Source organism: Cebus imitator, unplaced genomic scaffold (assembly GCF_001604975.1).
Source record: "Cebus imitator isolate Cc_AM_T3 unplaced genomic scaffold, Cebus_imitator-1.0 Scaffold3, whole genome shotgun sequence".
Lineage (NCBI taxonomy): Eukaryota > Metazoa > Chordata > Mammalia > Primates > Cebidae > Cebus > Cebus imitator.
This window is the reverse complement of record NW_016107318.1, coordinates 8,036,608-8,061,695: the sequence shown is the minus strand read 5'-3', so window position 1 is coordinate 8,061,695 and position 25,088 is coordinate 8,036,608. Positions and strand designations below refer to the sequence as shown.

General features: G+C 34.4%; 1 protein-coding gene across 1 annotated transcript in view; it reads right to left on the bottom strand.

Annotated features, from left to right (window-relative positions):
* Positions 1-25,088, bottom strand: part of LRRIQ3 (leucine rich repeats and IQ motif containing 3) — a 145,359-nt gene that overhangs the window by 11,969 nt on the left and 108,302 nt on the right. The window contains exon 7 of the mRNA XM_017531782.2: positions 3,259-3,979. Coding sequence (XP_017387271.1) covers positions 3,259-3,979 — 721 coding nt within the window. The remainder of the gene's footprint in view (positions 1-3,258; positions 3,980-25,088) is intronic.

Here is a 25,088-nt window from a genome sequence, read left to right as displayed (position 1 = left end):
AAAAAAAAAAAAAAAAAAAAAAAGGACTAGAGAAGCAAGAGCAAACAAATCCAAAAGCTAGCATAAGGCAAGAAATAACTAAGCTCAGCACAGAACTAAAGGCAATAGAGACACCAAAAAATCAGTGAATCCAAGAGGTGTTTTTTGAAAAAATTAACAAAATAGATAGAGCGCTAGCTGGACTATTAAAGAAGAAAAGAGAGAAGAATCAAATAGACACAACAAAAAATGATAAAGTAGATGTCACCACTGATCCCACAGAAATACAACTACAATAAGAGAATACTATAAACAGCTCTATGTAAATGAACTACAAAATCCAGAAGAAATGGAAAAATTCCTAGACACATATACCGTCACAAGACAACCAGGAAGAATTCAAATCAAGATTATGAAAATGGCCATACTGCCCAAAGTAATTTATATATTCAATGCTTTTCCATCAAACTACCATTGACATTCTTCACGGAGTTAGAAAAAAAACTACTTTAAATTTCACATGGAACCAAAAAAAGAGCCCATACAGCCAAGACGAGCCTAAGCAAAAGAACAAAGCTAGAGGCATCATGCTACCTGACTTCAAACTATACTACAAGGTGACAGAAACCAAAACGGCATGTTGGTACGAAAACAGACATATAGAACAATGATACATAACAGAGACCTCAGAAATAACACCACACATCTACAACTACAACCATGTGCTCTTTGACAAACCTGACAAAAACAAGTAATGGGGAAAGGATCCCCTATTTAAGAAATGGTTCTGGGAAAATTGGCTAGCCATATGCAGAAAACTGAAACTGGACCCCTTCCTTATGTCTTATATAAATTAACTGAACATGGATTAAAGACTTAAATGTAAAACTCAAAAGCATAAAAACTGTAGAGGAAAACCTAGGCAATACCATTCAGGACATAGGCTTGGGCAAAGACTTCATGACTAAAACACCAAAAGCAATCATATCAAAAGCCAAAATTGACAAATGGGATCTAATTAAACTAAAGAGCTTCTGCAGAACAAAAGAAACTACCATCAGGGAGAACAGGCAACCTACAGAAATGGAGAAAATTTTTGCAATCTATCCATCTGACAAAGGTCTAATATCCAGAATCTACAAGGAATTTAAACAAATTTACAAGAAACAAAAAACAACCCCATCAAAAAGTGGACAAAGGATATGAACAGACACTTCTCAAAAGAAGATATTTATGCAGCCAACAAACATATGAAAAAAAAAAGTCGACATCACTGATCATTAGAGCAATGCAAATCAAAACCACAATGAGACAGCAGTCACTCTAGTCAGAATGGCGATTATTACTGTCAAGAAACAATAGATGCTGGCAAGGCTGTGGAGAAATAGGAACGCTTTTATACGTTGATGGGAATGTAAGTTAGTTCAACTGTTGTGGAAGACAGTGTGGAAGACAAGTATTTAGAACCAGAAATACCATTTCACCCAGCAATTCCATTTCTGAGTATATACCCAAAGGAATATAAATCATTCTACTATAAAAATACATGCACACACATGTTTATTGCAGCACTATTCACAATAGCAAAGACATGGAACTAACCCAAATTCCCATCAGTGATAGACTGGATAAAGAAAATGTGGCACAAATATGTCATGAGATACTATGCAGCCATAAAAAGGAGTGAGGTCATGTCCTTTGCAGGGAGAAGGATGAAGCTGGAAGCCATCATTCTCAGCAAACTAACACAGGAAAAGAAAACCAAACATTGCATGTTCTCACTCATAAGTGGGAGTTGAACAATGAGAACACATGTACACAGGGAGGGAAACAACACACACTGGGACCAGTTAGGGGATGGGGGGCGCAGGGATGGAAGGCATTAGGACAAATAGCGAATGCATGTGGGGATTAAACATAGAAGACGGGTTGATAGGTGCAACAAAACACCATGGCACATGTATACCTATGAAACAAACCTACACGTTCTATACTTGTATCATGAAACTTAAAGTAAAATAAAGAATTAAAAAAAAAAGATTTTACCACTCAACCATGCAACCATAATAAAAGCCCTCTTGTTATAACTGGTAACATTGAGATTCCAATAAAGTATATGGAATCACCACAAAATTAAAGAGACTAATTCAGACTGGAGGAGCAGTTGATAAGAGATTAAAAGTGAAAATGCCATTGAGTTGGTTACTAAAAGATGGGTAATAAAAGGATAAATTTTACTAGTGGTTGTGCAGTTCATGCACTGTATGATGAGGGCAAATAGGTATGAGACAAGGATACACACAGCCAAGAATCAGCCACTTGTGAGGCACCTCCCTGGAGAAAAAATTGTCTTTTCCTTCAAATGTAGGCACTACCTTCTCACCAATTAGAACACAGCAAAGCATTCTGATTTGCACAATAACATAGAGGCTTGTGTTGCATAATAATATCTAGACAACATTAACATTGTGATTTTGTAGTGCTCTTGAGAAGCATATATTTGAGAAAAAAGGGGACAGTATCAGTAAAGTCATAGGAATAAGAGAGTATAAAGTTGGGTAGGGAGTAAAGAACAGTCTGTTTAGAGCAGAGTGCTGCTAGGGGTTGGAGGCAGGAAGCTATTGCAGAAAATTTAGTGTGAGATAAGTCTACACTAGAAAGAACAGAGCACATTATCTGAAATGCCATTTAGAACAAATTCAGTTTTATTCTGTGAACAACTGCAAGCTATTAATATGTTTAAATAGAAAGTTATGTGATCAGAATTTTATTTTAAAGACAGTTGAGGTTTGTGGGCCAGAGAAAAGACTTGGATTGAAGAAAAGATGAATAGGGATGAAGATCTCAATTGGAAGAATAATGTAAATTCATAGAGAGACTATGAGAGCCTAAGTTAGAACAGAAGTGGTAGTATTGAAAAGGAAGGATCCTGTTGAGAGTCCTTTTTGAAGTACAGTGAGTAGGAAAACATATTATGTGTAATCAATGAAGACTGAGGCTGTTAGCACTGGTCAAGAGGTTGATGATGATGCCATTTATAATGAGAACAACTCATAACCAAGAGGTAGGTTTTGTTGCACGTGGTAAAGAGATGGAGAAAGACAGAGTTATTTTATCGTCCTATCTTTGGTAATATATTAGTATATTATTTGTCCTTTGTTTTAATTTTTCAAAGTAGAATATGCTATGTCATAAACAAAATACTATTAAATCTTAACATTTAGTGTTATTTACATGTAATTGACTTAAATGTTTCTATTATTTCTAAGCTGTACCTACCTTACTTTTTTAATTTCTTTAAGTAAATTCTTTCCAATTTTTTCTGTTTTTAGTTTTTGCTTAACAATTAGGCTTTTCTCTTTTAGAACAGCTTCATTCTTCTTCATTCTGTCAACTTTAAGTAGTCCTCTGGTCAAAACAGTGCGTTCATTATTTAAGTTTTGAACTAATAAACGCTCTGCAGCCTTTTGGGATTTTTCTTTTAGAAACAGAGCTCTCCTCTCTCTAGTTTTTTCAAGGTAGTTGAATCTGTTTTGCCAAACTTGTCGTAAACCGTTCTGAATTGTTTCATTGTTTTCTTTAATTAGTTTTTGTGTAGCACATATTTTCTCATTCAAAGATTTACTAACATTTACTCTACCTCTTTCTCGAGCAAGTTGTGCCATGGCTACAACTCTCACTTTTTCTTTATGGCATTCCTGCTTATTTTGTTCTGTGTAATATTTGTCAATATCAACAAGTGTTTGGAGTTTCATACCAGCTCTTTGTGTTGCAAAAAACTCTTTTATGTTTCTCTCCACTGGTGGGTCTTTTTTAGTGATTGACTTTAGAGGAGTAGTAAACAATGGCTGAGGATACTCAAGAAAAAAATCCTGTTTTTTCTCTTTCAAAACTGTAGCATTCTTCAATGAACCTAAAGTATATATGGGTAGTTTGAAAACTGATATCCTAAAACTGGTATCCAACTTTTCATCCACAAATTCATCTTTAGAGTGCCAACCTACATCAAACAGAAGACAAATATTATACCTTATACAAGAGCTAAGCACATTTTATTTTCTGTCCACATAGTTTTAAAAGCTATATCAATAAAATTGGTAAGAACCTGTTAATTACTTACTAAGAAGAATTTTTCCCAAGTACCTTTTCAACCTGTGATTTAACTTTGGAAAAGAAAATCACTATTAAAACATTTTCACAGAGAAATTCACTGAATCTAATTGTTATATTTTCTGTATTATCTTCCACAATTGTTTAACTTACACTGACTCAATAGCAGCATCTTATCACATACTTAGTACTACTTAACCACACACCTTATTTTTTCATACAGTTTGCTAAAAGAAAGAAAGTTTAATTAAGCAAAGAACAATTCATAAAATGGGTAGCACCCAGAACCAGTGAAAATTTAGAAAACTCTGCTTTCAAAAGGTATGCTTCCAGTTTTTGCCCATTCAGTTTGATATTGGCTGTGGGTTTGTCCTCTTCAACACAGCACTGGAAGTTCTGGCCATGACAATCAGGCAAGAAAAAGAAACAAAGGGTATTCAATTGGGAAAAGAGGAAGTCAAATTGTGTCTATTTGCAGATGATCATGAGTGAACCCCCATTCACAATTGATACAAAGAAAATAAAACACTTAGGAATACAGCTAAAAAGGGATGTAATGGACCTCTTCAAGGAGAACTACAAACTACTGCTCAAGGAAATAAGAGAGGACACCAACAGATGGGAAAACATTCCATGCTTATGGTTAGGAAGAATCAATATCTTGAAAATGGCCATACTTCTGAAAGTAATTTATAAATTCAGAGCTATCCCCATCAAGATACCATGACCTTCTACACAGAATTGGGAAAAAAACACCTTAAACTTCACATGGAACCAAAAGAGAGCATGGTAGCCAAGACAATCCTAAGCAAAAAACAAAACAAAACAAAGTTGGAGGCATCCCGCAACCTGGCTTCAATCTATACTACAAGGCTACAGTAATAGCCTTTGGTACCAGTACCAAAACACACATATAGACCAACAGAACAGAATAGAGGCCTCAGAAGTAACGCCACACAACTACAACCATCTAATTTTTGACAAACCTGACAAAAACAAGCAATGGGGAAAGGATTCCCTATTTAATAAATGGTGCTGGGAAAACTGGCTAGCCATATGCAGAAAGCTGAAACTGGGTCCCTTCCTTACACCTTATACAAAAATTAACTCCAAATGGATTAAAGATTTAAACATAAGACCTAACACCATAAAAATCCTAGAAGAAAACCTAGGCAATACCATTCAGGACCTAGGCATAGGCAAGAAGTTCATGACTAAAACACCAAAAGCAATGGCAACAAAGCCAAAATAGACAACTGGGAACTAATTACTAAAGAGCTTCTGCACACCAAAAGAAACTATCATTAGAGTGAACCAGCAACCAACAGAATGGGAAAAAAATTTTGCAATCTACCCATCTGACAAAGGGCTAATCATCAGAATCTACAAAGAACTTAACCAAATTTATAAGATAAAAACAAACAACCCCATGAAAAAGTGGACCAAGAATATGAACAGACACTTTTCAAAAGAAGACATTTATGCAGCCCACAAACATATGAAAAAAAGGTCATCATCACTGGTCATTAGAGAAATGCAAATCAAAACCACATTAAGATACCATGTCATGCCAGTTAGAATGGCGATCATTAAATAATCACGAGACAACAGATGCTAGGGAGGATGTGGAGAAATCGGAATGCTTTTACACTGTTGGTAAGAGTGTATTAGTTCAACCATTGTGGAAGACAGTGTGGAGATTCCTCAAGGATATAGAAATAGAAATACCATTTGACCTGGCAATCCCATTACTAGGCATATACCCAGTGGATTATAAAACATTCTATTATAAAGACACATGCACATGTATGTTTATTGCAGCACTGTTTACAATAGCAAAGACTTGGAACCAACCCAAATGCCCATCAATGATAGACTGGATAAGGAAAATGTGGCACATATGCACCATGGAATACTATGCAGCCATAGATAAGGATGAATTCATGTCCTTTGCAGGTACATGGATGAAGCTGGAGACCATCATTCTCAGCAGACTGACACAGTAACACAAAACCAAACAGCAAGAAAATTCTACAGCAAAGTAGGAAATTAGCAAGTAGAAAAGGCAGTCAATGTGTCAGGATACAAAGCCAAAGTGTCCAGAAATAAACACAAAATGTTTTGGTCTAAAGCAAGACACTGGGGACCCAAAGAGTCAAAAGTCAGAGTCTCTCATTACCTGGTTGAACATCAACCCATTAACACTTTTAAAAGTCTCCTAATTTCTTTCTTTGTTTTTAGAATCTCTGTTTCAAGAAATCACTCACTGCTATAATATTTATCTTTCTTAAATAGAGTTTTAATAACATTTTACCTTACACACAAACAAAGAAGGACAAAATCTTCATGGTTTTCCACCCAAAGGCTGAAGAATATTTTCCACTTTTAGCCTAGGATTATAGAATACCAGAAAATAGCAACATATTTTCTGCTACACATGCACCACATCTTATCACCATTGGGCCTTTACTTCTATTATCTTAGGTTTTGTTTAGTATGCTGCTTTTCTTTCCTATATCTGTTCATATTCTACACATTCTTCAGGTCTTTTCACGTCATGTTTTCCTTATTTTTTAAACAAGAATTGATATGTTTTACACTATCATGTTTTTTTCCTTATATAATTTATCATATTCCACTTACATCTTTATGTAGTAGTTTTTAGTTACAGTATCAAACTTGATACTTCTTAGGAGTAAGAATCTATTCCTTTGGTCTTTGATGATACATTCCTAGCCCCTAGCCTACTATTTTGCACAGTTTGGTTTGTGTGGCAATGTAGTTTAGATATGTATTCCCTCCAAATCTCATGTTGAAATACAATCCCCAAAGTTGGAGACCGGGCCTGGTGGGAGGTTTTGGATCATGGGGTAGATCCCTCATGATTGGCTTGGTGTCCTCTCCTGGTAACGAGTGAGCTCTTGCTCGGTAATTCATATGAGAGCTGGTTGTTTAAAAAAGCCTGGCACCTCTGTCTCCATGTGATATGCCAGCTCTCACTTCACCTTCTGTCATAATTTTAAGCTTTCTAAGTCTTCACCAGAAGCTGAGCAGAAGTTGGCACCATGCTTACCATGAGTCTGCAGAATCATGAGCCAAAATTGCCTATTTTTTTTAATAAATTGCCAAAAATTGGGCATTTATTTATAGCAATGAAAAAAATGAGAGGATGAGGTTAATTAAATGCTACTATATATTGTCCATAAGTACATATTTTGAGTGAATATAGAAAAACGAGAGGAGAAATATGTTACTCAAGAATAAGGTCACTTGTATAGTGGCTGAAAACCTGGAAACTGGAAATTTGAAAATGGTAGACTTAAGTTGAAATAAACAATTATGATTAATCAATAATTAAATTAAATGTTAATGGCCTAAACATTCAAATAAGAAGTCAGAGATTATCAGAATAAATTTTTAAAAAGCAAGATCTACCAAATATTGCCCTAAAGAGATATGCTTTTATTTCTTTTTTGTTTGCTTTATAAAAGTTACTATAATACAATAGTACATGGTATTAAATTCACAAAAAATATGAACAAATATTTATAGCAAGACACACTCACAGTGAAAACACTTTTCCTCTAATCAAGTTACATTTGGATGACACAGTCTATACACACAAACATGCCTAAAATTTATTGGTTCTCTTACTTAATGGGCGAGACAGGGAGAGAAAAAAAAAAAACAAAAATAGCAGAAATCCCCAACTCTTCAAAAGCAGAGATTTGTTCTATGAAAAATGAAGGAGTTGAAAGAAAAATGACTCAACACATTTCTTGATTATTGGAAACCATTCTGGGGCTGGCACAGGGGTTCCTGGAGAGAGGAGGAGCCTAGTTCCCTTAGTGAAGGCCAGCGGAAGTTAACACTGAGCACAATGGCTGGGCAAGATGAAGCCAGGGGAAGGGGCAAGGCAGGTGTCCCTTCCCTGCTCTCCTCACATCCCCTCACTTTTTTTATGAAGGAGGGGATAGAATGGAGACAGCCCTTTGGGGGCTACACATGTAACTTAAATCAGAGATGTGCTTTTAATATAAAGACACAGGTTGAAAAAACTGAAAACAGTAAGCACAAATGTCTGATAAAAATATTAAATAAAACGAAGTCTCAGAAAAAGAGAAACATTTTATAATAAAAGTCAATTAATCATAAAGAAATATCAACAGTAAATGTTTATGTGCTTTACAATGGAAACTCAAAATACGTGAAGCACAAAATGACAGAATTAAAGGGAGAAATAGATAATTCTATAACCATAGTAGGAGATACTATATTCCTTTCTTGGCAATTGATAGAACTATTTAAAAAAATCAGTAATGACGTTAATTATCTCAGCATTACTATTAAACTCCTGATGTTTATGGAACATAATACCCTGTGACTGCAAAATGTACATTCTTTCCAATTTTGCTTTGTATGTGTGCTAATAAATTTATGCCTTCCATAATTCAGGTTGCATTCTAGGATATAAAACAAATCTCAATAAATGTAAAAGATTTAAATCATACAAACTATGTTGTCATACCACAACAGAATTGCCTAAGAAATCAGTAACAATATATAAGAAAACTCCAAATACTTGAAAATTAAACAATGTGATTATAAATAATTCATTAGCAGCAGGAGAGAGAGAGAGGAAAAGAGAGAGAGTGAACAAAGGAGTATAACACTTTAAAGCCATCAGCTCTCTGAGAATTCGCTCCTTATCATGAGAATTGCATGGGAGAAATCAACCCCATGATCCAATAACCTTCCACCGTGTCCCTCCCTGACACCTGGGGATTACAATTTGAGATGAAATTTGGGTGGAGACACAGAGCCAAACCATATTAGATGCTTACAGAAGTCAAGTAAGTTACCCAAGATTTTAGGGACTAGAAGGCATATCCAGCTCCATTTGACCATGCTATTATTTTTATTGCCCCTATATCTATAATGCCAAATTTAAAAATCCTCTCTTTTAACAAATTTCCCATTATCATTCATAAAGGGCGTTATGGACTAAATGTTTATCCCTACTGCCTCATTGATATATTGAAATTGTAACCCCCACATGGTGATGGTATTTGGAGCAGGAAGAGGCCTTGGAGGTAATTAGGTTATGAAGATTAAGCCCTCATGAATGGGATTAGTGCCCCAATAAAAGAGGCCTGAAAGAGGTCCTTCATGCTCTACCATCATGTGGGGACACAGCCAGAAGGCACTATGTATAAACCAGAAGGTAAGTTCTCAACAGACACCAAATTTGTTGGTGTCTTGATCTTGGACTTCCTAGCCTCCAGAATGATTTTTAAAAAAATCTGTTGCTTATAAACTACCCAGTTTATGGTATTTTGTTATAACAGCCCAAACGGACAAAGACAAAGTCCCAAACCTAAGTGTGGCTTTATTTAGTGGTGGGGCGCCTCGGAAAGTGATTCAGGTTAAATTTGGTCATAAGGGTGAAATCCTGATTCAATCGGGTTAGTTTTCCTCTAAGAAGAAATATCAGAGAGCTCACTTTCCCTCTCCCACTATGCAAGCATGTCAAAGAAAGGTCATATGAGTACCCAGCAAGATGGTAGTTTTCGATAAGGCAGAGAGCCCTCACTAGAAACTTACCATGCTGGCATCCTTATCTCAGACTCAGACTCCAGAACTGTAAGAAAACAAATTTCTGTTCTTTAAGTCATCCAGTCTGGAATTTTGTTATGACACCTTGAACAAACTAACACAAAAGGAGTTCACTCTCCTCTATTTCTAAGTAAAGTTGCCCAACTGGTGTGCTGTGGCAAACTGGTATGTTATTAATGATAACAGGAGTGCTCAGAGACATTGATCACCCTGGTATGGTTATTTATTTCTATTTTGTTTCATTTTTAATTCATCCTAATGTGTTAATAAATCTTCTAATTTGGAGAAGGGAGGATAATGCTCCTAGAATGTCCAGTGGGCTATTTGTCCAGTCTCGGTTTTCACATCTCAATTTCAGTGTTTTATTAACATAACAGATACCAATTTCCCCCATCACCTCCCAGCAGCTACTTAAAATTACATACGATCTCAATGAATGACTAAGGAGCTTCTGACTTCTTATAACTTTTATTCATTCAACTATTAATTTATCTATCTATCCTTCAATCCATTCATTCATATTTTAGTTGCTTGCAAATTCTATGGAAATTCAGATATCACAAATATAAAAGTAATTATTCAAACTTTCCTTAGTTCTTATTTTTTTTCTGTAAACTTTGTTTTCCTTGTTGTTTGACAGTTATTTTCTATGAATATTAACAGTCTGTCTTTAATCAAAAATGTTTTCTTTGTTAAATATAGCAATATAATAACTATAAAGTATGAACAGTATATACACAAAATTGAATGTTTGTGGAGTATAAGACACTTTCTAAAGAAAAGACATGAGGTATTTACTAAGAAATGCGCTATCCCTGAGCTCACAAAACTATTTTAGTTAAGAAGACAGAGAATAAATTTATAAATAAGAAAATATCAAATAAAAATAAATGCTCTAATGAAAATTAATCAGGATAAAATGGCAGTGAGAGGGTCTAGTAATTAGATTGGGTGTATAGAAATGGCTTTTTAGAGGATATCTGATTTAATCCCAGAGGAGAAAAGATAAGTAAGCACAAGCAGAGAAAAAATATGTGAGAATGAACATTCCAGAAGAAACGGGAAGCTAATGTAAAGCCAGTAGACAGAAGCACATTTAGCCTGGTAGGGATACGGAGGGAAGGCCACCTGAAATTCACTGAGTAAGAGGAACGTGGTGCTAGAGATGGTCGCAGAGGTAAAGCTGGGGCCAGATTCTATGGGGCATTGAAGGTCACAGAATAAAAATGTGAATTTCATTCTGAGATTTGAAGCAATTGAAGTAGGGGACTGATAATGTATGTGATTTTACCATGAAGGCAAAGGATTTGAATGTGAACCATAAAAGTCTAAGTAGAGGACTAGTTAAGAGGCTACTTAAGTGGCCCAGGTAAGATTTTATGATAGGTAAGGCATAGATGAAAGGAATAAACTTGCAGAAAAGTAGAAAGATTTGGGATATGTTTTACAGGTATAGTCATCAGGGCTTGTTGATAACTTAGATGGCAGAAGCAAGAAAAAAAAGATGAATGGTAGGAATTTGGCTTGAGAAAACAGGTGAATGGTGATGTCATTTGTTGGCATGGGAAAAACTGGAGGAAAAGCAGGTTTGGTGAACTAGAAGAAATATTCTTATATGTATTACTGTTTTGCAGTTCATAATTTTCATATTTAAACACATAACTAATATTTTCCTAATTCATTATAATATTTAAATTATCTTAAAAATCATTTAAAATGTCCATTAATACAATGTCATTTTAAAGTATTTTATTCCTAAAATAAGAAAATAATTTTGAACAAATACTATTTCCATTTACATGATTCCTAGTAATACTCAGGTAAAAACTGAAGAAAATGACATCTTTGCAGACATTTTAATAATAATACTAAATAATACTAGAAGTAGAGTCCCCTTTCTTCAGCCATATCTTCCACAAACTGAATTTTTTGACACAAAGACAACAAAATGGTTTGTTTTAGTTATAGTTTACCTATTAAAGAAAAGCTTGCTAAAAAGCAATTATTCTCTATTTGTACCTTCTATATACCTCTCAACTTAAGAGAAACACAACTGGATCATATCAGCCAATTTATTTTCAGCTGTCTCAACAGATAGTTGGATCTTTTAGGACTCCTGGAACACAGAAGCCAATACCATTTGTGGTCAACAGAGCTTGTTTGATTCTTCTAAATGTATTGCAGATTTATGAACGATCTGTAGAGAAACAAATGGTCCAAACCTATTGAAAATCAGTATAGCTATGATTTGAATGTTCACAAGTGGGTCTGAAGCAGTTGCTGTCCTCAGCAAACTGGCCTGACATCTTTGCACAAGCTTATAGCCTTATGTGGTACATAGGCTTTAAGTTTAGGTGAAGTAAAGAAAAGGGAAAAAAGAAAACAAAGGAATATAAGGAAGAAAGCAGTGGCATAAACTTCTGTCATGTTCTGAGCTTTTTCTGATTTGCTAGATGCAAAAATGTCACTTAACTTATAGCAATGGTTGAAATTTCTTCCTATGTTCTTAGTAGCAAATATTTTCAGTAAAGTCTCCCCCATTACACATGCACATATACTCTGGTATAAATGATTTATCTAAGATATGGTACGAGATCACCATAATAAAGAATATAGTTTACTAAACATCTCACATCTCACATGTAATCAAGCTATACTGGGGATTGATTATAATACAATTATAATACAGAGATGCACAGGAATTATCTCTCTCACTTTATATCTTTAATCCATTTCTGAAAATTAGACATTCTGAAAAGAAATGATACCCTGGAACCCATTTCTCTATATTCTACATGGGAAAATTATGACATATTAAATGTTAACCACCAAACCCTATTTGATTTCAAAAATGAAAATAAAGTATTATAAACATTAAAGTAGGAAAACACACTCAAACACTAATTTATAAGTACCTTTCACATTAATGTGTAAATTACTTAAAACATTGCTTCTTGATCATCAGTTATTAAGGTTTCTTACAAATAGTATCCATTGCAATGATGTGGCTGTTAGTGACAACAACGTCTCAAACAACCATATCACTTGTTGACATTCAGCATGCTTTAAAAGTGCCTACATATTATTTTTTAAACATCCTCATTGAGATATATTTAATATCCCATATTATTAGTATATTAAATTATTAAAGTGTATAATGCAATTGTTCTAATACATTTACAGAGTTGTGCAAACATAAGTATCACCACAGTGTAGGTTTAGAACATTTTCGTCAACCCAAACAGAAATCCCATATCCATTTGAGTCGTCCCCTGTCTCCTACCATCTCCCCCACCTTAAGCAACAACTAATCTACTTTCTGGCTGCCAGATTTGCCTATTCTGGACATTTCTTATAAATGGAACAATACAATATGTGGTCTTTTATAAGGGGTTTCATTATTGCAAGGCAGTAAATTACAGATCTATGATTTGTTCCCTTTTTAAATTTGGCTTTTATACAGTTTGCCTTTACCTACTCCACCCTGAGTCCTACCAGTCTGGTAATTTGGGATAGAACAAAATATTTAAATCAATTTCATACCTGGCCATAAAGAGTGGGGAAAAAAAAAAAAAACCCAACTGGCAGTACCACCCTGACTATGTACATCTTGCTAGTCCAATGTCCACTGAAATAGTGTTTTGGATCTAACTTTCTGATTTATGAGCCATTGGACAGCTAGAGCCACTGTTGGATAGTGGTTAGGATGAAAAACCAGGAGCAAAATCACTTGCATGTCTGAAATGCCACATCCTATCTTTTCAGAAAATAACTTCATAAATGTTACTTAAATTCACGGTGCCATAGTTTCTTCATCTATAAAATGGGAGAATGAAAGTGCCCACCTTATAGATTTGCTGTGAGGGTTGAATGAAATTTGCTTAGCACTTAGGAAGAAATTTTAAAATTTAGCTGTTGTTCTTATATCAGCTAGTATTTCGTTTTTTGATCTACAACTTCTCATGCCCACGATGATGGTAGACATCTTTAACATACTCAAAAGCCTTCACACTGCTTTTCTCACACTCCGGGCAGAGAGCTGTTATTAATTGAAGTAGATTATAAGCCAATATAGATTTATTATCTTTCTCTGATATAATAAATTTTGCTTAATTTCTTATTATATAACAATTACAAATCCCTCTCTGAGCTCTTCTCTCTGTGCAACATATTCAATCCACACTTCCTTTTTTGTTTCATAGTGTGTATTATATCTGACTTCTTTAAAACAAAATAAATTCTAGATTGTAGGAATCTTACTTACATTTGATTCAAGTCTCCAATTAATTTTTGGTTTAACAATTTCCTTGTTCACTATTCTTTCTAGTTTTTAAAAAATAACATCTTCATTGAGATACAATTCATATACAAAGAATGCACCTTATTAAAGGGTACAATTACAATAATCAAGGCACTTTGGTAATGGCAGAGTATTGATAAATAGATCAATGGAACAGAGTAGAAAGCCTAAAAATAGACCTGTCCCATGATAAATACAGTCAACTTGTTTCTTTTTTCTTTCTTTCTTTTTTTTTAGGAGATGAAGTCTTGCTCTGTCTTTTAGGTTGGAGTGCCCTGGCAAGAACTTGGCTACCTGCAACCTCCGCCTCCCAGGTTCAAGCAATTCTCCCACCTAAGCCTCCTGAGTAGCTGGGATTACAAGTTCATGCCACCATGCCCAGCTAATTTTTATATAGAGATAAGGTTTCACCATGTTGGCCAGACTGCTCTCAAACTCCTGACCTCAGGTGATCTGCCTGCCCTGGCCTCCCAAAGTGCTGGGATTACAGGGATCAGCCACTGTGCCCACCTAGTCAACTTCTCTTTAACAAAACAGCAATGGCAAAACAATGAAGCAAGACAATCTTTTCATCAAATGGTGATGAAATAACTGGACCTCCAAACGCCATAAAAACAAATTAATTCCATCATCAGCTTGAAATAGCTCATAGATTTAAATATAAAATGCAAAACTATAAACTCAGAAAAGAAAACAATAGAAATCCTATATAATTTTGGGTATGAAAATAACTTCTTAAAAAAATACCGAAGATCCATGAAAGAAATAACTGTTAATCAGGATTTAATTCAAATTAGAATTTCTGCCCTACAAAAGTCAATATCCAGAGAATGAGAGAGCAGTCACAGAAAACTATTTCAAAACACACAGTTGATAAAGAACGTTATTAAAACTCAACAATAATAAAATAAAAAACCAAATTAAAAAATGAGCAAGAGGCTGGGTGTGGTGGCTCACCCCTGTAATCTCAACACTTTGGGAGGCTGAGGTAGAAGGATTACTTGAGCCAAAGAGTTTGAGGTTGCGACAGGATATGATGGCACCACTGCATGCCAGCCCAAGCAAAAGAGCAACACCTTGTCTCTAAAAGTAAACAAATAAATAAACAAATGGACAAGAGACCTCATCGAAGAAAATATACAGATAACAACTAAGCATATGAAAAGATGGTCCACATCATATATTATGAGAGGACTGCAATTTCATAAGATAGCACTACACACCTACTAGAATGATCAAAATTTAAAACACTGACAACAGTAAGTACTGATGAGGATACGGAGCAACAGGATCTCTCATTCATTGCTGGTGGAATGCAAAATGGTACCACCACTTTGGAAGACCGGCAGTTTTTACAAAACTAAATATATTCTGACCGAAAAATCCAGCACTCATGTTTCTTGGTATCCATCAAAATGAAATGAAAACTTTGAAAACTTGTGTCTGTACAAAAACCTGCATATGGATATTTATATTTAGTAGCAACTTTATTCATAATTGGCAAAATACGGAAACAACCAAATGTCTTTCAGTAAGTGAATGGGTAAATAAACCTTGGTATATCCAGACAATGGAATATCATTCAGTGCTAAAGGCTTGTGCTATTAAGTCATAAAAAATTAAATGCATATTACTAAGTGAAAGAAGTCAATCTGAAAAGGCTATATACTGTATGATTCCAGATACTGGTATATGACATGTGTGAATACGCAAACCTGTGAAGAATAGTAAAAAGATCAGTGGTAGCCAGAAATGAGATGAGAAGGACATGATGAGTAAGCAGTGCACAATGGATTTTTAAGGTAGTGAAATGATTCTGAATGGTACCGTAATGTTGGATAAATGTCATTGTAAATTTGTCAAAACTCATAGAATGTACACCAACAGTATAAACCCTAAGGTAAATTATGAACTTTTGATATGATAATGTGTCGGTTTAAGTTCATCTATTGTAACAATTATACCACTGAATTATATGTGGCGTGGGATATGGTTAATGAAGGAGGTTGTGCATATACTGAAACAGAGTGTTATGGAAAAATCTCAGTACTTTCTGCTCAATTTTGCTATGAACAAAAACTGCCCTAAAAAAAAAATTTATTAATTACAAAAAGGAAGAAAACACAAAGCAATATATATATATACATACACACACATACATATAAATATACACACACATACATATATACATACACATACACACATATATACACACTTTTAATGTGTGCATATGTATGTATTTATGTACAATTATAAATATAATTAAAAATGTTCTTATGAATTATAAATATAAATTATATAAAATATATAATTATATGCTATAAATTACATGATTATATAAAATATAATTTTAAATACATAAATATAAATATAATTTATATAATATATATAAATACCCACATACATATAAAGTGTATAATTCAGTGGGTCTTTGCCACTTTTTGTCACAGAATAATGCAACCATCATGATGTATATAACACATACATACACATACACCCCCATACATACACACACATGCAAAGGGTATGATTCAGTATTTTTTTTGCCACTTTGTCACAGAATAATGCAACTGTCATGACTACCTAATTCAAGAACATTTTCATCACCCTAGAAAGAAAGTAGGTACCTATTAGCAGTCATTTCTTGTTCCCCACTCTTTTCTGTCCCTGACGACTACAAACCTATTGGATACCTCTATAGGTTTGTTTGTTCTGGAGTCATAAACTATGTGCCTTTTGTGTCTTCTCTCTTATTTAACATGTTTGCAAGGATCATCTATGTTGTAGCATATATCAGTATTTTATTCCTCTTTAGAACTGAATATCATTCATTATATGCATTCATTATATGCCCAGGACTGGGAAATGCATTTTTTATCTACCAGTTGATGGATATTTGATTTGTTTTCACCTTTGAACTGCTATAAATACTGCTTCTTTAATATACAACTTTTATGTGGACATGTGTTTATGATTCTCTTGGGTATACAGCTAGAAATAAAATTAGGGGTTCATATGGCAACTATTTAATGTTTGAAGATTGCCAATCTGTTTTTCAAAAGTGGCTGTATCTGATGCAGGAAAAGAACTCATAAAATTAAATACCCTTTCTTGATAAAAATTCAACAAATTAGATATAGCAGGAATATACTTTAACACAATAGAGACCATATATGACAAAACCATGCTAACATCATACACAATAGGAAAAATTGAAAGCTTTTTCTCTAAGATCTGGAAAAAGATAAGGATGCCCACTTTAACCACTTGTATTCAACATAGTGCTAGAAGTCTCAGCCAGAGCAATTAGGCAAGAGGGAAAATAGGGGTCCATATTGGAATAGAGAAAGTCAAACTGCCCATCATTGATGATGACATAATCATACATATAAAAAACCCTGAAGACTCCACCAAAAAACTATTAGAAATAACAAATCAATTCAGTAAAGTTGCAGATACAAAATCAACATACAAAAATCGGTAGTGTTTTAATACATCAATAGTGAGCTGTCTGACAAATCAATAATGCAATCCCATTTATAATAGCTACAAAAATAAAATACCTGGAAATAAATTTAGCAATGAGAATAAAATATTTCTATAACATAAAATACAAAATACTGATGAAATAGTTTGAGGAACACAAAAATAAATGGAAAACTAACCTGCGTTCATGGATTATAAGAATTAATATTATTAAAATGTCCATACTACCTTATATGTGTCTCCACCCAAATCTCATCTTGAATTGTAACCCCTACATAGTGAGGGAGGGATCTGGTGGGATGTAATTGGATCATGGAGGTGGTTTCTCCCATGCTGGTCTCATGATAATGAAGAATTTCTTTCAAGATCTGATGGCTTTAAAGTGGCAGTTACCCCTGCACTCCCTCTCTCTCCTGCCACCATGTGAGATGTGCCTTGCTTCCCCTTTGCCTTCACTATGATTGTAAGTTTCTTTAGGTCTCCCCAGCCATGCAGAACTGAGAGTCAATTAATCTTCTTTTTTTTTATAGATTACCCAGTTGCAGGTAATATCTTTATAGCAGTGTGAGAATGAACTAACATACTACCCAAAGTGATCTACAGATTCACTGCTATTCCTTTCAAAATACTAATGACATTCTTCACAGAAATAGAAAAAAAAAATCCCCAAATTATATAAGATCCTGAATAGCCAAAGTAATTTTGAGCAAAAAGAATACAAGTTACTATAGCTTTTTAGTATATTTTGAAGTCTGGTAGTGGAAGCATACTACCTCACATTAAAATATACTAAAAAGCTACAGCATCCAAAGTAGAAAGGTACTGGCATAAACGCAGACACACAGATCAGTGGAACATAATAGAGAGCCCATAAATAAATTCATACTGTAAGGTTGACCAAAAGGATGGAGAGGCAGACCCAGGGTCAGGTTTAGCAAGTTTATTTCAACCTGCCAAGCTGGCTGCCTCACCATAGACAGTGAAGGAAGCAGCCTGGCTTACAAACTATGGGGATTATAGAGGGGTTTGCAGGTAGCCGGGTGCTTTTCTAAGAAAACCACATCTTGTTTCTCAGAGGCTGACATTCTGCTTAATTGGGTCAGCATCCTGAGTTTGAGAGCCAGGTGTGACCACATCCTGGAGCCTAGGTGCCCTGTTTGCAAGGCTTGAGGCTGTTTTTGTTGTGAGCTCAGCTTAGCAGGGGAGAACTGGGAGGAGGGTCTATGGGCTTGCCTTGCTGTGACCTTAACACATACATTTATAGCCAACTGATTTTAGATAAAGGTGGCAAGAGCACTCATTGGGCAAGGACAGTCTCTTCAATAAGTGGTGCTGCAAAAAACTGAATACTTACATGTGAAAGAATGAAAATAGACCCCTATCTCTCAACATATAAAAAATTTACTCAAAATGCACTAAAGACTTATATGTAAGACTTGAAACTTTGAAACTACTAGAAAACAAAAGGGAAATGCTGCATGACATGGGACTGGGCAAGGATTTTTTTAATTAGACTTCAAAGGCACAGGAAATAAAAACAAAAATAGACAAATGGGATTACCCCAAACTGAAAAGCTGCTTCAAAGCAAAGGAATCAATCAGCAGAGAGAAGAGCCAAACTTATAATCTGCAAACTTGCTAAATTTGTAATTTGTTTGTTTAAACAGCTAATGGCTATATAGGAAATTACTTAAATTTTTTATGTAGAACATCATATCATCTGCAGACAGAGATAATTATACTTCTTCCTTAGTAATTTGGATGGCTTTTCTTTTTTTCTCCTGCTTGAGTGTATTGACTAACACCTCCAGCAGAGGTTTAATAAAAATGGCAAGAACAAGCATTTCTGTCTTGTAACTAATCTTAGGAAGAATGCGTTTGGTCTTTCAATATTAAGCAAGCATGTTTGAAGCCTTTTTTTTTGTATATGTTTTTCATCAGATTGAAGCATTTTCTATATTCTGAGTTTTTAGGCTAGTGAAATGTTTTTGGAATTTATCAACTACTTTTTCTGTGTCTAATGAAATAATCGTGTAGTTTTGCCATTCTATTGATATGGGGTATTACATTTTAATTTTTAGATGTTAAATTAACCTTGTATTCTTGGTATTCAATTTGGTCATAATGTATAATACTTATATCACTTAATTCAGGTCAAGAACATTTTTTCAGAATATGTGTTTCTATTTTCATAAGAGAAAAATATTGTAGATTTCTTTGGTCGTTTTATTTTGGAATCGGTGTAATACTGGTGCAGAATGTGTTAAAAATTGTTCCCTTCTCTACCACCTCTTCTTCCTCCTTCTACTTTTTTTTTTTTTTGAATAGTTTATAAATGATTGGTATTAATTCCTCTTTAAATATTTTCTGGAATTCACCAATGAAGCCGTCTGTTTTTGGTTGAATAATGGTTCCCAAAATATCAGGTTCTAGTCAGAGGAACCTGTAAATGTTACCTCATTTGGAAATAGAGTCTCTGCAGATATGACTAAGTTAAGGATCTTGAGATGAGACAATAGAAGATTATCTGGAAATGCCCTAAATACCATCACAGATGTCCTTTTGAAAAAAGGTAGAGGAAGTTTACATACACAAACAGAAGAAAGGACGGTAATGTGAAGATAGATGCAGACATAGAGGTGAAGCGTTCTCGAGCACAGGAATACTGGAATCTCTCAGAGGCTTTATAAAGAGGCAAGGAGAGACTCTCCCCCAGATCCTCTGGAGGAAATGTGGCCCTGCTGATAGCTTCACTTCAGCCCAGTGAAAGTGATGTTAAATTACTGGACCCCTAATTGTGAGATAACGATTTTCTGCTGTTTTAAGCCACCAAATCTGGGGTGATTTTATAGCAGTTATAGGAAATTAATATATCATCTGAAACTCAGCTTTTATTTTTGGAAAAATGATTTAAAGAATTAATTAAATTTCTTTATTGTAGGGTTCAGGTTTTCTATTTCTTCTTAGGTTCATTTGTGTATTTTTTTGTATCTCTTGGAAAGTGTTCATTTCATCTAACATAAAATTTACTTGCATGTTGTTCATTGTATTCCTTTATCATCCTTTTTATTTCTGGAAATTTGGTGGTAATGCCCCTAGTTTTATTTCTGTCTAGTAATCTGACTCTTCTTCTTTTCTTCTTCTTCACCGTTTTTTCTTAAGGTGGAAGGTTAGATTATATATCTGAAGTATTTTTACATTTTTAATAGAGGTGTTTACAGATATAAATTTCATTCTCAGCACTGTTTTAGCTTTACCTCATAGTTGTTTTTGTTTTTATTCACCTAGCTATATTTTCTAATGTCATTTGTAATTTTTTTGTCTGATCCGTTGGTTATTCGAGAGGGTGTAGCTGGGTGTGATGGTGCATGACTATAGTCCCAGCTACTAGCGATCACTTGAGCCCAGGAGCTTGAGTTCACAGTGGGCAATATAGCAAGACACCATCTCAGAAAATCAACAAAAAAATATCAAGTAGGAGGAACATCTGCTACCAGGGGACCAGGACATCAGGAAGACTGATACACTCCAAGCAGATCTTCAGAAGAAAGGCATTGAGAGTGGACAGAGGGAGGAACCACATGCTGGGTTGAAAGGGCAGGAAGCTGGGACCTCTGCATGGGGCTACCACACATCAGGAGTCATTCTGGCCCCCAATGACTTCTGGGGAAGGGGTGAGTTGAGCAGGTCTTCCACACAGGCCTCTGGAATTCTGGCAGCAGGAGATGTCACAACTTTCAAAGACACTTGAGCTGGCAGAGAAAGCTGCTTAGAGAAATGGAGGGGCAGGACTTGATCTGATATACAACTTTAGCAAAGTTTCAGGATATAAAATCAATGTACAAAAATTGATAACATCCTTATACACCAACAACATCTATGCTGACAGTCAAATCAAGAATTCAATTCCATTCACAATAGCCACAAAAAAATGAAATACCTAGGAATACAGCCAACCAGTGTGGTGAAAGATCTCTCTAATGAGAATTACAAAACACTGCTCAAAAAAAAAACACATTCCATATTCATTGATGGGAAGAATCAACATTGTTAAAATGGTCATGTTGGCCAAAGCAATTAACAGATTCAATGCTATTCCTATCAAATTATCAATGACATTCCTCATTGAATTCAAATATTTTTAAATTCATATGGAACCAAACTATAGACTGAATATCCAAAGGAATCCTAAACAAAAAGAACAGCTGGAGGCATCATATTACCTGACTTCAAATTATACTACATTTGCAGAAAATTAAAACGTGACCTCTTCCGTATACCATATACAAAAATAAACTCAAAATATAGTAAAGACTTAAAATATAGAACCTAAAACCATGAAAACCCTGAAGTAAAACCTAGGAAATACCATTCTGGACATGGGACTAGGCAAAGATTTCATGATCAAGATGGCAAAAGCAACTGCAACAAAAACAAAAATTGACAAATGAAGTTGGGCATGGTGGCTTACACCAGTAGTCCCAGCACTTTGGGAGGCCTAGTCCAGTGAATTACTTGAGTTCAAGAATTGGAGACTAGGCTGCACAACTTAGTGAGACCCTGCCATCTATAAATAATACAAATATTAGCCAGGCTTAGTGGCACATCTATTAGAGAGGCTGAGGTGGCAGGATTCCTTGAGCCTGGGAGGCAGAACTAGTAGGGAGCTGAGATTATACTACTGCACTCCAGCCTTCGTGACAGAGTGAGACTTTTTCTCAAAAGAAAATAAAATTGACCAATGGGACTTAATTAAACTAAAAAGCTTCTTCTGCAGAGCAAAATAAATTATCAACAAAGTAAACAGACAACCTACAGAATGGGAGTAACTATTTGCAAACTATCAATCCAACAAAGGTCTAGGATCCAAAACCTATAGGGAACTTAAGCAAATATACAAGTGAAAAACAGTCCCATTAAAAATTGGGCAAAGGAGATGAAAAGACACTTTTCAAAAGAAGACATGCATATGATCAGCAAGCATATGAAACAATGCTCAATATCACTAACCATTAGAGTAATGCAAATCAAAACCACAGTGAGATACCATCTCACACCAGTCAGAATGGCTATCACAAAAAGTCAAAAAGCGACAGATGTTGGTGAGGTTGCAGAGGAAAGGGAAGGCTCATACACTGCAGATGGAAATGTAAGTTAGTTCAACCATTGTAGAAAGCTGTTTGGAAATTTCAGAAAGAACTTATAACAGAATGAGTACTCAAAGAAATAGAAATCACAGTGCTATTCACAGTAGCAAAGACACGGAATCAACTTAAATGTCCATCAAAAGTAGACTGGATAAAGAAAATGTACATATGCAACATGGAATACCATGCAGCAATGAAAAAGAAAAAGATCATATCCTTTGCAATAATACAGATAGAACTGTAGGCTATTATTCTGAGCAAATTAACACAGAAACAGAAAACCAAATACCACATGATCTCTTGTGTAAGTGGGAGCTAAACATCAAGTATATATGTATACAACGAAGGGAACAACAGACATTTGGCCCTACTTGAAGGTGGTGGGTGGGAGAAGGGTGAGGAACAAAAAACTACCTATTGGATACTATGCTTATTACCTGAGTGAGGAAATAATCTGTACACCAAACCCTTATGTCATATAATTTATATATGTAGTAAACATCAATATGTTCCCTTTAATCTAAAGGAAAAAAAAAAAAAAAAAAAGCAAAAAAAAAAAATAGACACTCAAGTAGTCCTAAAATAACAACCACTACCAAAAAAAAAAAAAAAAAAAACCACCAACAATAAAAAAAATCCAAAAACAAAAAACAAAAAACTGAGGAACAGTGTTGTCTAATTTCCACATATTTGTATATCTGTGAAATTTCAAATATTTCTTCTATCATTGATTTATAATTTAATCTCATAATGTATAAAGAATATGTTTTGTATCATTTCCATCTTTTAAAATTCATTGATTCTTTCTTTTCATAACCTGGTATACTTGCATATGGTTTAAACTGAAAAATATTCCATGCACACTTGAGAAGAATGTTATTCTGTTATTGATGAGTGGTTCCTTCAGCGTGACTACCTTAAATTGTTGGTCAAATCTTCTAGGTCCATTTGGATCTTCTACACATGAATCCTTTATTGAAAGTGGCATATAAATGTCTCCAATTCTTACTGTTGCATTGTCTATTTAGCTCTTCAATTCTGTCAGATTTTGCTTTCTGTCAATTAGGGGTTTCTTTTGTTAGGTGCATGTATTTTTATATTCATTGTATATTCCTAAAGTGTTGACTCTTGTGACATGCCCCTCTTTATTTCTAGCAACATTGCTTTTTCGTGTTAACTTTTTGACTGATGTTAATATAGTCCCTCCCGTTCTCTGATGATTGCTGTTTGCATGGTATCATTTTCCATCACTTTACTTTCAAATTATATGAAACACTAAATCTAAAGTGTGTTTGCTTTAAAAAGTATGTAGGTGGATCGTTTTTTTAATTAAATCTGGCAGAGTGTCTTTTCATTGGATCTTTATCAATTCACATTTGTCTTAATATGGTGTGTGAATATTTTCTATGGCACAATTTTAATTATTTTAATGATTATTTAATTTTATTTTTGAGCTATATTCTCAGGGGTCACTCTAGGACTTGCAACAGATATGTATCTTAAGTTAGCAAAATGACATGAGATTTCCAGTAAATTCCAGTAAAATATGAAAACTTTACTCTTACAAATGTCATTCCCTACTTTTGTGCATATATAGTTACTATTATATAATGTATAATGTCTATATATGGTAAAAATAAAACAATACATTTTTGTAATTATACTATATATTTAGAAAACTGACAAAAAGTGGAGAGCAAGTATATATAGTCATAGAGCTTATTAGCTTTTTTGTTAACCAATTTTTATGCTTTCTATTTCTTTCTGTAGGCTTGTTACCATCTCACATCATTTCATTACTCCAATATAGCTTTGTTCCATCTGCTTCCTTTATGCTGTTATTACCTAATATATTACATTTCTATATGTTATATGGCCAATGATGTAATTATGTATCATATTGTCTTAATCAGCTGTTTTTAAAGTAAGTTAAAAGAGAAAAGGAGAAGACATGTGCTATTTCATTGTGTTTTATAATTGTTGACTTTATTACCCTTATTAGCATTCTTTGTTTCTTCATTTGGATTTGAAATACTGTTTGGTGTCACTCGCTTTCAACCCATGGAACTTTCTTTCACACTTCTTCTAAGGCAAATCTTTTGGCAGTGATATCTCTCAGCTTTTATTTATCCTGGAATGTTTTTATTTTAACTTCATTCCTCTAGGAATGCCTTTATTTCACCTTATTTTTGAAAGATAGTTTTTCTGGATTTAAGAATCCCAGTCGATAGTTTTCTTTTATTTCCAGCATTTTGATGTCATCCCAATGCCTTCTGGCCTCATTATATCTGATGAGCCATAAGTTATTATTCTCATTGGAGTTCCTTGCATGTAATGAATTGTTTCTCTCTTACTACTTTCAAAATTCTAACTTTATATTTGGTTCTTAATATTTTGATTATAATGTGTCTGGATGGAAATATGTTTGTGTTTATCTTATCTGAAGTTTG